At 38.5% G+C, this 12,275-nt stretch overlaps 1 protein-coding gene across 1 annotated transcript in view; it reads right to left on the bottom strand.

Annotated features, from left to right (window-relative positions):
* The window catches only part of MORC3 (MORC family CW-type zinc finger 3), a gene marked incomplete at its 5' end in the record, with an annotated part of 28,074 nt that overhangs the window by 5,298 nt on the left and 10,501 nt on the right, over positions 1-12,275 (bottom strand). Inside the window, 11 exons of the mRNA XM_082490024.1 lie at positions 259-446; positions 1,591-1,633; positions 2,487-2,561; positions 2,683-2,805; positions 2,916-3,020; positions 7,318-7,415; positions 7,865-7,984; positions 8,218-8,349; positions 9,613-9,760; positions 10,787-10,929; positions 11,208-11,427. Coding sequence (XP_082346150.1) covers positions 259-446; positions 1,591-1,633; positions 2,487-2,561; positions 2,683-2,805; positions 2,916-3,020; positions 7,318-7,415; positions 7,865-7,984; positions 8,218-8,349; positions 9,613-9,760; positions 10,787-10,929; positions 11,208-11,427 — 1,395 coding nt within the window. The remainder of the gene's footprint in view (positions 1-258; positions 447-1,590; positions 1,634-2,486; positions 2,562-2,682; positions 2,806-2,915; positions 3,021-7,317; positions 7,416-7,864; positions 7,985-8,217; positions 8,350-9,612; positions 9,761-10,786; positions 10,930-11,207; positions 11,428-12,275) is intronic.

Genomic DNA, 12,275 nt, shown 5'->3' with positions numbered 1-12,275 from the left:
GTCCTTTCCTAAAGGGACAAACCACTATGCAATTTTCCTTGCCAGTACATAGTATTTTTTGCTGCATTCACTTTTGTACTTCACAAGGTTTCTCGGTACCTTTAAATCAACCTACTGCGTTCCTGTACACCCAAAAGTGACACATTAATTTTGGCAGCTATCACCTGAAGATGGGGCTACACCCAACACCTTCATTTTCATTAACAAGTAATTAATTTTAGAAATAAGTAGGAATTTACTTTGTACAGGTTCACTAACCTGCTATCAGAATCAGAATGAGGTGAAGATACTGGTCTATGTAAAATAAGCAAAGATCTTTTGACAGAAGCATTTGATGTTTCTGGTAAAAGCGATCTTGGAACAGCTTCCTTTCCACTCACAGCTGAGAAAGTTTTGAAGTCTTTACTTGAAGAAACAGGTGTTTTTAAAAACATTTCATTATTGATCTATAATATTAGTTAAGAATGAAAAAGAAACAAACATTAGTAGATTCTTCAGATAGGTTTAAGCAGTTGTCCTAACTATCTGCCAACACCTAAAATTCTGAACAGCATTTCTTATGTATACTACAAGGATTACCTTGAATACAGGCTCAGTATCTTGCAATAAGAATGGCTAACTAGACTCCATGCTGCAAACCCCAGTCTTCTTACCTTAATGATCGCACAACTCCTCCCCCCAACTCTACTGATGTGTGTGAAGTACTTCCCTCATGTTGGTTTAAGGCATACAACATATTAGAAAGCAGCAAGTTCTGTATCATAATTACAGACTTCTAGCAGATTTCTCAGAGGACTCTGAATGCTGTACACCAGCTGCACACTACTCTCCATGCACAGATTTATTGCTGTCAGAAAGCAGCTTTCTGATCTTACAAGTTTTTCTATAGATATAGATGGGTAAAAGTACCGGCAGAAAAATCAATACAGTGAAGTATATAGGTTAAAACAGCACATGCAAAATTTCTTCTCCAGAAATGGAGTGATCTTAGGTTAGCACTTTACTTTGAAAGCAACTTAAGCTAAATCACACTTAGGAAATTTGATTCTGAGTTACTATCTACACATTCTCATCACTCAACCATGTTGATTTGCATCTGCATTTAATCTGAATTTGAGTGCCTCCTTGCAAAAGTACAGCTACTACAAGTCTGTCCATCCCTGCCCCCTGCTCCAGTTTTAAGGGCATCTTTGGTTTCATATCCTCATCACACCTCTCTACAACAAATTGACTTTCAATAATTAGATGTCACGGCATAAAACAGGTATGACTGACTGACATCTTTTCTAGCTTTCTAGCCTTTTTGTGAAAGGGCTTTTTCCCCTCTTGAATTCTCTCTTAAGTACTACCTAGAAAGCAATGGTGCATTTTCCACCGTTGGACAGCAAAGATGGGGGATTTTTGGTTTACTGATAGTAAGCATAACCTCTACAGCCATCAAAACAAAACAGGATGTTGAACCAGTCAGTTGGCTGCCAGCTAAAAGAAACTATCTCAAAGACTGGCCTATTCTATCAAACTGCATAGTATTTTTGCCAGCAAGAACAACTCTGCTCCCAAAGTCAGTTTCGCACCAAATTCAAGAGTTACCTGGTGGCTGTACTCTAGTCGCTTCTTCAGTTTTTCCCTGTCTCTGCACAGCAGCAAGGAAAAAAAAAAAAAATTAAGAACTTAGATGCAAAATGTTAATTCATTATAAAACCAAACCAACCTCAAAATCTAAAAGCAAACACAATACTCCATATTTCAGCTAGATATAATAAAGTTCTAATGAACATACTCTGGATTATTGAATGAAAATTTTCTGCATGAACTTAGAAGCTAGTATAGCTAAAGTTAGCTTAACTAACAAGTTCTGTCTCTGATTAAGATTTATTTTAAAAAATTTTAAAAAAACCCAAAGCTCCCACTTCTAGTATACTAGGCCAGCAAAAATTAAAATTACCCAAGTTAGTTTTTTTCCAAACACCTTAGCTAAGAATCCTCTTATTCTTTTCTTCAATAAACGTATTGAGGTATTCACCTGCTTCAACGTGGACCTTAAAAACAGTTACCTAGACAAGGTCTCCTAACAGCCCTCATAGCTTGTTTCTCTAACATCCCAAACTATCCTCACACCGCTTACTACTATGCAACAATGCCCCTCTCACAGCTGTACTTGAACACCAATTGCTGCATTCTTAACAGTTATTAAATCAGAGGTCCTTTTTGTTATGACTTTAGTAATTTTGATCTAGGAGGGCAAACAGCTATTAAGTCAAAGAGACACATTTGAATTTAATATCAACATGCTAATACCAGAGGAAAGTACAGTGGTATTCATCTATTCACTGCTATGATAAAGTCTTGATTTCAGGGCACTATTTTCTGTCTGGATATATTCCCAGAACAGTTGCAATTATACCGTAGGTAAGAGAAAAGGGCATTTCGTTTTCGTGCTCCTTTTCTAGTGTTAAGACACTTGTAAGACAGTCTCTATTACTCACTTTTTCTTGTAAGTTTTCTCATATGTAGGATGTATTAAGTCATCATCTTCTGGTTCTTCTGGCACATTACAGTTCCTGAGTTAAGGAGGAGGGGAAAAAAAAAAAAAGCATGACAGGAAGAGCTTCACATCTGTGCTTATAACAGATGATAAGAACTAAAAGCAGTATTTAGATATTCATCGGAATCTAATTTTACCGGAACTGTGGGTCAGGGTTCAGTGAGCAGTACCACTTTTCTGGCAAGTGCTCTATTCCATCTGGTAGCTTCCGCCACTTCAAACACGCATCGCATTGTACCCATGTCTGATCAGGCTGTTTTCTGCAATGGAAAAAATACCAGAACTTTCACATGAAAAGTTCATTTTCATGACTGACTGTAAAACAGTAATAACAGCATGTAAAATTCTTCTGTTTAGAAGTGATACTCACTGTATCTCCTCAACTGGCAAAGCTAATGGACATTCTTCATTTTTCTTTGTTTTCATTTCATTCCAGTAATCATTAAGCTTTTCTCCTAATGCTGCTATTGTAAGTCTAAAAAGAGAAGTTTTTAAAAGACCACCTTAAATAATCAAATCCGAGCATAGAAAGAACCTTTATAAACTACAGTGAAAGGATAAACTTATGAACCACTCTAATATTTCTATTTGCACAACAGTAAGCTTTTTGCTTTTAGAAAACCCTAGAAATGAGGAATTGTGTGAAGTCATGTTTGTCAGCAAAGAAATGACTGGAAATATGAGCTGGAGTACAGACAAAGACTGAAATCAAGAGTGCTCAATTCAGAAGCACTGTGAACATACAGTGCAAACCCTGAAGCTACCTCACCAGGCCAACCTCAATCATAGAAGAAACAAGTACAAAATCACCTCTGTTGAGCCAGTACCTAGCTGTGTATTGGGCTGATACTTCTCTACATACATTAACTGCAGGTTCATGACTACTCTAAGTTGACATACAACAATACTACATGGAGACTGCAAACGTATGGTTGCTTTAATGTAGCATAAAGCCTACACATCGCTAAAAGGAACAGGCCAGTTTTACCTTAGGTTAATTTTTAGCTGGATTAGTTTCCTGATCAGGGCTCATTGTGCAGCTCAGTGACTGCTAGATCTGGCACACACAGGAGGGAGCGGTGCAGAAGAACAACAAGCCCTACAGGTGAGGTAGAGGTACGACTGCCTCTTGACAGCATGCTGAATTTATGACAGCGTAAACTGGCAGGGTAACCAGAGCTTGAAAGTCAGTCCCTCCCTGCCTGGCTTATTCCAACACCTATACCACCCCGTCCCTTGAACTAACACAAATGTTTGTGCACTAAATTAGTCTGACCTAAAGAGTTTTGATCTAGATCACCTCTGAACCCAAGTCATGAATTTCTGTGCCAAAAAAAGCAGGTACCACAAGGGCAGAAGTGAGCAGCAATGCATGGATGGGATCACGTCTCTCCTCTGGAAACAGAAGATGGGCAGGTCAGTTCACACCGATCATGAAATTACAGCATCAGTTTTATGTTTCTGTTTTGGGCTGTAAAGTTACCTTTCGAAAACCTGGAGCACTCTTTGCAGAAAAATCTTAATAAAAGATCTTTCAAGTGTGGTACCTCTACACCCACATTAGAAGTGTTTTTAAAAAGCAACAAGTAAAAAGCATTTCAATGCTCACTGTGCCAGCCTGTGGGAACATAGTGCAAACCTTGGTCAACACAAGTGACTATCCTATGGCATTCCTAATTCCTGCCCCTTGGCCAAGGGAACTGTTAGTACCACTGCACAGGAAATGGTTCAGGGAACATTCCTACTGAAAAAACTAATAGAAGAGCTATTTTCCAGCTTGATCAAGTCCCTGATCTTTTTTTACTATGTGTTCTCAGTAACAACTCTGCTAGCACAATGGTGGTAGGAACATGGGAACTGCTTAAAGCTGGCACCGTCACTGCAAAGAGCCACACAAACTGTGGGTACCATTTAGAGATACAGGCAGATTGAACCATAGTGGCTGTAGCAGCTATCAGGCTTGCTGCTCCTCCTCCAGAAGGCTTCTGTTTCAACACCAGGAATAACAAGATTTATCTTGCTACAGCCCCTCAATTGCTGCAATTAACAGCTCTGTTTATTACAGCACTCTGGTGTGGTTTTTGGGTTATCTTTATGTGCAGAGCTGCATATAAACCAGCAATTCAGGAAAGGTGTTGTGGACAGTTCAGGTTGCCAGTGGAAGCTGAACAACTGGTTGAAGGGCAAAACATGCAGCTTGAAAAAGGTAATGACTTCTTCTGCCAAAGTTTACCCCACCTATGTTTGCAAGTCAATACCCTAAGTTTCTAAGTCCGTGTTGAAAGCAAGTGTTAGGGCACACAGAAGGAAAGCACCTGCTCCTTTAAGGGCATATGGTCAAAGGAGCCATAAAAACAAGAACACACAGAGACAAACTTGACTGACAAGGGAGGCAGCGATAAGAACAAACCTGGTCAGTCACACTAACTGGTAAGAATATGGGGAGTGTAAGAATGTTTATTTTTTCAGTGGGGAGGATAAGGAAAGGGATGGAGACAAACACAGAGTCATAAAACCTGATCAATCAGTGTTAACAAAGACCATATACAAGAAACAAACCTGGTCAGTCACACTAATTGATGAGCTATCAAGAAACTGCAGGCAAACAGGGATTTTGCAACTGATAAGGATGCAAACCTGAAGGTCCAGGATGTTTGGAGGGGGTCCATGGAACTATGCCAACTGATGAGGAAATGTGCATGGGGAAGGAGGAGCAGGGAGGAACAAAGAGGGGGATAAATAGAAAAGGGTGTAAAAGGAGGTGGTTGCATGTAAAACAGGTTCGGTCAGCACAGTTGTCTGGCTGAGCCCTGTGTCTGATCGCCACAGTCTGTCCTATCTTCTTGTATCTTATTTAATGTTTTCTTAACTCTCTACATAACCTCCTTCTGTATCCCGTGTATGTGTATGGCAAGGACTAAGTGCCAGCTACCGGTGAGAGCTGCGTGTGTGAGTGGACTTGGTGCCAGGTCCTGGAGTCAAGACCAGGTGTGTGGTGTCAGCTACTGGAACAAGCAGGGGACTCATCTGCCACCCACTGAGGCAGGAACAGAATGGTGCACCCCCTGAAAACTAGCTGCTGGGGTGGACCACCATGAGTGAGTGGCTCAGTGCTGGCAGCTGGAGCAGGACTGTGGGTCACAGCCCATGTGCCTGGTGCTGGCAGGGGGGCAAGTGTCTGAATCTTCCCCTGTGCTGGTGTGCATGGAGTGTTCATGTGTATTGGCTAGCAAACTCCAAACTGAACTCAGCAGTGAACAGGAGGCCTCAGGTCCAGGCAGGGGTATCGGGCAGGCAAGGGTTTGTGCTGGCATACCCAAAGGGACTTGCGAATATGGAGTGTCTGTGGTACGAGTGTGTGAGCAAACACATTTGCTACTGAACATCAAACTGCACTAGCCAGCACACAGGGGACTAGCGAGGCAGGTAAGATGGCCTGGAGTCCAGGCAGGGGTACCAGGAAGACAGAGGGATCATTACAGTACTCAGGGGATCCACAAATGTGCACATCCTTGTGAATCGAGTGTCAGGTGTGTGTCTTCACTAGTGAGCTTCCACCTCTACCAGCTGAAGAAAAGGAAGGGGACTTGGCTGTTTGTGTTTTATGCTAGTCCTGTATGTAGGTGCACCTTGTCTGTGGCAGCCTGTGTAACCAGCCATGCTAGTGTCCTCTGCTTGTGTGCCCTTGGGACACGTACTCAGCTTTGGTACTGGCTGAACCTGCAAACAAGAAAGTGGCAGTTGCATGCCTTGGCCTGGACAGAAACCTGGGTCCCCAGGGTGGGGCTCCAGTGGTTGGGCAGGAGGAAGCCCTGGGACAGAGCTGCTGGAGGAGGTGGTCACTTGTAATACCCCTTTAACACGAAGCAGCACAGAAAACAAAATAGCCTTGTCATCGTGAAAGGAAATAAAGTAATACAGAGTGGAGCAATTCTAAAGCTTCGTATTCAGGAGTTTTTCCTTGGACAGTTTTTACACCTCTGCCTGAAAACTGCTTAGGTTACTCATCCCCTCTAGCCTGTCCCCCCCCACATGCCTCCTTCCACAATGCCAGCACAACTAATTCACAGCAAAGCAGTATAAACAGACTAGGAAATCCACCTGGCTTAAAAACTATTATCATCTCTGAAAATTTTAAGTCAGACTAGATCAGTTTAACTATAGGAAATATCACACTGGATACAGGCTGATGGGATGGATGCAGATACATAAAATAAAAACTGAAACAAAGCAGTGTCCCAAATCAGTGCTGCCTTCAGGACATCAGGTATTTTAAATGCTCTGTCAGGTAGCAAAGTATTTGAGAGCATTCTCTTAGGAAAGAAACTGAGAAGAAGGGCTCAAAAATCTCTCTTCTTTTAGAAAAGCTTTCAGAAATTTTTAATTTTTTTTAGAAGACCAAACAAAAATTGTAATGAAAAGAGTTAACAGTGTGGGATTCGCATATCACAATTTTAGTCACGTGCCACATCTCAGCAAGTTATTCTGTGTTCATTTTACAAACAGTGAGGGGGCATAATTGCAACCAAGCACTTTTAGGGCATTCGCTTTAAAATGATGTGTATGATGCTCTACACTTCAGGGACTGCACAATGCAGTACGACCAGTGTAGATATAAACATCCTACCCCTACCGTTCAAAAGTCACGCAGTTTAACGATGAACATAAGCTTTTATTCCTACTACTTGGAAAAGCAGCAGGCTTCATCATCAAGTATTTCACAGTGAACACCACTACTCAATAGAAAGTCTACATAAAAATATATAATTTACCTGTATTCATTTGTATAGTCAAAATCTTGCTTGTTATGAGTTGGTTTTAGGAAGTTGCATTCAATAATCCCAACTACACCAACACCCATGTTGTTTGCCTGTAAGAAATTAAGAAGAAACAACATCTATTCTCTGCTAATATTGCAAGAGTTTGTCAGAAGTAATTATAAGCTATATATACACTAGGTAAATATATACTAGGTAAAAACAATTTTCTGGCTTACAACTCCTCTCCAAAAAGAAACTCTCGACACAAATCCCCTAAATAAAAAACCCCTTTGTTCCACCCCTCTTTTTGTCCTGAAAGATATGCTCAGGTCCGTATTTTGTGTATAAAGCCTAATTAGTTTCAAAAACAAATATTAAAACAACTGCACGCAATTTAGTAATTTTTTTTTTAACTGCTGCACAAACTAGAAAAGGTGGTTTTATAAAGGATAATACATCAATATCCTAGTTCCCATCTGTATTCTTTTTTTAAAGTCAGTGCTTGAAAATGATTTCTAAAGATGTTAAAATATTGTTGAGCTTAGCTTTAGTTTCTTACCTTTAACTGACAGCCAACTCTTTCATAAGCTTTGATGAGTCTGTTTTTATGGTACATCATTATTCCATAATGATCTTTGTTTCTGCAGTTAAATCCAAAAGTAATTCTTACTGTTTTGGCCTTTTACCCAATATTAAGGAAAAAATCTGGTTAATCTCATGTAACACAAAAATATAGTTACTCTGAGTGTTCATTTTTTTTTAATAGAGATAATTCCTTCAGTATGTCTTTAAAAAAAATTAAAAAATTACATGACTATAACTGTAATATACCCAGCAGAATCCAAACAGCTTACATAAAAAGTCACATCATTAAATTCAGCATGCAATGATGTAAATATTAGCAAAGGATACGTTCAAAAATTTTGGCCTGTATATATCACGTTCAATGAAGGCAAGGCTTTTGGAAACCAGCTGTGTTTTCACTTTTTGTCCTCGCAGAATAATCTGCATTGTTGGCTTCAGATACAAAATACTGCAATAAGCCTACAAAACATAGTAACTCCTGTTACTAAAAAAACCTAAAAACCTCAAGATATGAATATTTTTACAATACACATTATGCTTAGGAAAAAAACCTCAAGTTTTAATTAAATTTTATGGAATGAGGGTTTTTTTTCCAACTTGAATCCAGAAACACAGGAAATGCAAGTGTGCACAATGAGCATACATATATCACAAATTACAAGAATAGCAATTGAAGGACAACTTTTATGAATACGACAAGTTAATCAGGTGTCTGAAGATGCAGTTTTACCAGTAAGAGTGCTCTCAAACACACAAGCCTCTTTTTTTATCCCCTATTGAAAGCATAAAAATTCTATACAAACTTTAAAATAACAAAAGCAAGTGTTAACTTTATTCCAAATGACTGTGTATTATCATAGCTTGATAACAGCTATGCAAACTTATAAATGTGCAGATCTATGAATTTTAATTTGCATTTCATTTATCATTATATTTACAACTTTGAATAATTGGAAGTGGATATAGGACTTCAGCGAGTCTTAGAATAATTGAAGGCTTTAGTTCAACTGGAATAATACTTCTGAATATTACCCACAAGAAGTGCCCAGAACACCTAGGAATTCCAGATGCACTCTCTTACAAAAAAAAAAACCAAAACAACAAAAAAGCCTTGAAAGCTTATAAATCAATAGTGGAGACAATGGTCATATCACTTTGCCTACAGAAAAGCCTTGTCCCTGTCTGCATGCGTGTATTCAAACAATGGAGTTGCTTCCCCATTCCTTTACCTCTTTTTGAAACCTGGAAATGACATGCTGCCAACCAAACCGTCTTTTTTTTAAAAGATCCATGTGACACAGCATCAATACTGTATGCATGTAGATCTGCACTACAATGGAATGTTTACTCTGCTGACAACCACACACACACCTATTTTATTTCTGAAGCTACTGATTGCATTTCCTTCTTGCTCCTTACTGGATAATGATGGCTATGCTTAACAGCAAAAGTTATTTGCAAGACAACATAAAACCCGGAAATTTTCTTCTGAATAAACATAAAATGTTTACACAAGTTCACAAGTATATTCCTCCTTCAATTTTCAAATTTAAACATTGCCCTAGAAACACAGAAACATTGCCCTAACATTTAAATTCTGACATTCACTCTCCCCCCTCAACCAACACTTCTGCAGTATAGTACACCATATTAAACCAAAACCACTTGCCCTCTAGCTTCCAAAAATAAACAAACAAATAAATAAAATAATGTTATACATACTCGCAGGGAGTAGTCACTTTCTGGAACAATCTGGTCCAGTCTCTCTTGTTTTTTATATCCTCTTTTGCCTGTTTCATCTAAGTCTTCTGGAATTCTGATGTCATATTTATCCTTGTCAAAGTCAAACTCTGTTTTTTCATTTTTATCTCTAAGAAATAAGATTAAAAAAATACACTAATTGGGGGGGTGGTGAGGGTTGGGGTGGGAAGCCAACACAAGACAAGATATTGTAGTGGACCCAGTGGGTATCACAAAGATGCAAGAGAAAGGGAATTCCTTAGAGCCATGGTGGTTTCTCTGACAGATTTACTAAAATTCACATAAACAAAGTTCACCAGTTCCTTTCGAATATCCAAGGAATAGAAGTGATAGCAAATGAGACATTCATGAATTCTAACTTAATTCTAAACAGGTTATGCTTCAAAAGTAGAAGCGTTCAGTATCAGCTTAAACTCTGGATGGACCAAAACATGTGTTCCTTCCAAACGCAAAGTTTCTGAACACTAAAAATTGCCTTCCTAAGATTTTTCATGCTGCAAAAATGACACTCGCCGCAGCTTTCCAACTCAATAATTATCACAATTTCTTATTGCAACACTCCCCAGATGTACACACTATCACAGAATGGTCAGGGTTGGAAGGGACCTCCGGAGATCATCTAGTCCAACCCCCCCGCCAGAGCAGGGGCACCTACAGCAAGTTGCACAGGATGGCATCCAGGCGGGTCTATTTAAAATTCTTAACTTTATCATAAAATAGAAAGGTTTAGATCCCTATAGAAGAATACTGCTTAAAAAAGCCAGTAATACTTGCTGTACATACAAGTATTTTTGTTTGAAGTTTTGCATTCGTAATTTCATAGGTCTGAAATAACAGATTTGTTTTTTCATCTATATCAATTTTCCTTCTGGCAAAAGCAACATTATCTTATCAAAGGAAAATATGAAGTCCTTTACATTCTCATTCCTTCTGAATTGTTACTTGAGATATTAGCAACAGTTCTCATGCAACATTACAGCCCTTCAATCATGTGTATTTCAGTCTAGTCTCCCAGTTACAACTAACTGCCCACAGTCTTGGAGTTATTCTACAAAAAAAAAATTAAAATTGTATGTTTGTGCAAACTGAAAGGTAACACAAACTGAGATATATAAGAGATTGGACTTCATCTTACCTTCTAAGATTCCAAATGATAATTCTTGTTCCTTTTTTCCCTATAATAGCATCTAGCTCCGCCAGTAATTTCTCCTCAGTAGAAAATAAAGAATGTGTTAAGATGGCTTTCAGGCTGTTTTTTGATTCTGTTGGATCACTTATCTGACGTAAGCATTATGTTAAGGAGAGCAATTTTGAATGAAGTAAGCTTTCAGAAGGTGAGGAAACTTCTGCAACAGTATCCTGTAGTCACTTCACAGGTTCTCATTCTTTATCTCAGAGCTCTAATAAATTTAAAGGCTTTAACAAATTACAGCCTTCCTTGCACCTTACAATTGATTTAGGGTATCCATGAGACTAGACAAGGAGATTTCCTTTACTGATATTATCATCCAAATTTTGCACGTACCCACAACTTTTCATTCAGAAGTTGTTGAAAGGATATGTTGGTTGTTAAATGTCACTATAGGAACCATGACATGTTCTGCTTTTGTGACTTCAAGGAAAGTCTGAGATAACAGGCCCACACTCATGGTTTCTCCATTCTTGGTGAAGACTATTGCATCTTTTCCCAGGCGCATGGACCCTGATTTAAACCCATTTCCATACAGTCCCACTGGAACACGGCCATTCATTGAAGATTTCTCACTGAAGCCGAAGCTGAAATATATGAAAACATTAGAAAAGTGTAAAAAGCCCTATAAAACTTGAAAACCCAAAAGATGCGCACAAGACTTACCAAATTAGACTTAAACAGAATGAGTTAATCTCTTGTTTTAGAGACCAGGGACTACTGTACAATTAAACAGTGTACAGTAAACCAAATCCTGAAAGTTACCTGTATAACATTGCTAAAACCACACCACAAGAATTCCGGGAAATTTACTTTCATTTTTAAGTATGGAAAAGAAATATCATCTGTCTGGAATTATGCAATAAGCATTCTTATGAGATTCTAACAGTTATCATGTGGCTTCACAACAAATATTAAGAAAAGCCCCTAAAGCCCCTCCCAACTTGCTTGAAAATGTGTGATCTACACATTTTCCATTAGTCACTACACATCACAAGTAAAACTGGTAATTGTATATGGAACACAGAATTCAGCAAGCAAGCTAGTAACTTTGGTATCTAACAGAAAAAGAAAAATAACAGTTTGAATTCAAGCTCGCTCAAGTTTAAACCCAGAGATTTATCTGCAAGCAGAACAATCTTTCACACTGAAAAGAACAACTGAACAGCAACCTCTTTGCTAACTGTAGAAATAAAAGTTGCAGAAAGATTAGTTCAAAGCACATTTAAAGATAAATAGACAAACCACGTCAATATAATTATCATACCCTTAAGTTTTCCACAATATTTTTTATTTGCAATACTCCAAAGGGTTTGGAATTAATGTCCCTTTTCTCTTGCTCTCTAACTTAAACAAAAGCAATCTTGAGTAATAATACCAATAAAAAAAATACTAAATATTCCTCAGCTCCACTAAAGGGCACTAAAGAGTTTAC

This window comes from Vanellus vanellus, assembly GCF_965231255.1.
Source record: "Vanellus vanellus genome assembly, chromosome: 1".
Classification (NCBI taxonomy): domain Eukaryota; kingdom Metazoa; phylum Chordata; class Aves; order Charadriiformes; family Charadriidae; genus Vanellus; species Vanellus vanellus.
Note: the sequence above shows the minus strand (reverse complement) of the source record. Positions and strands in the feature narration are given on the sequence as shown.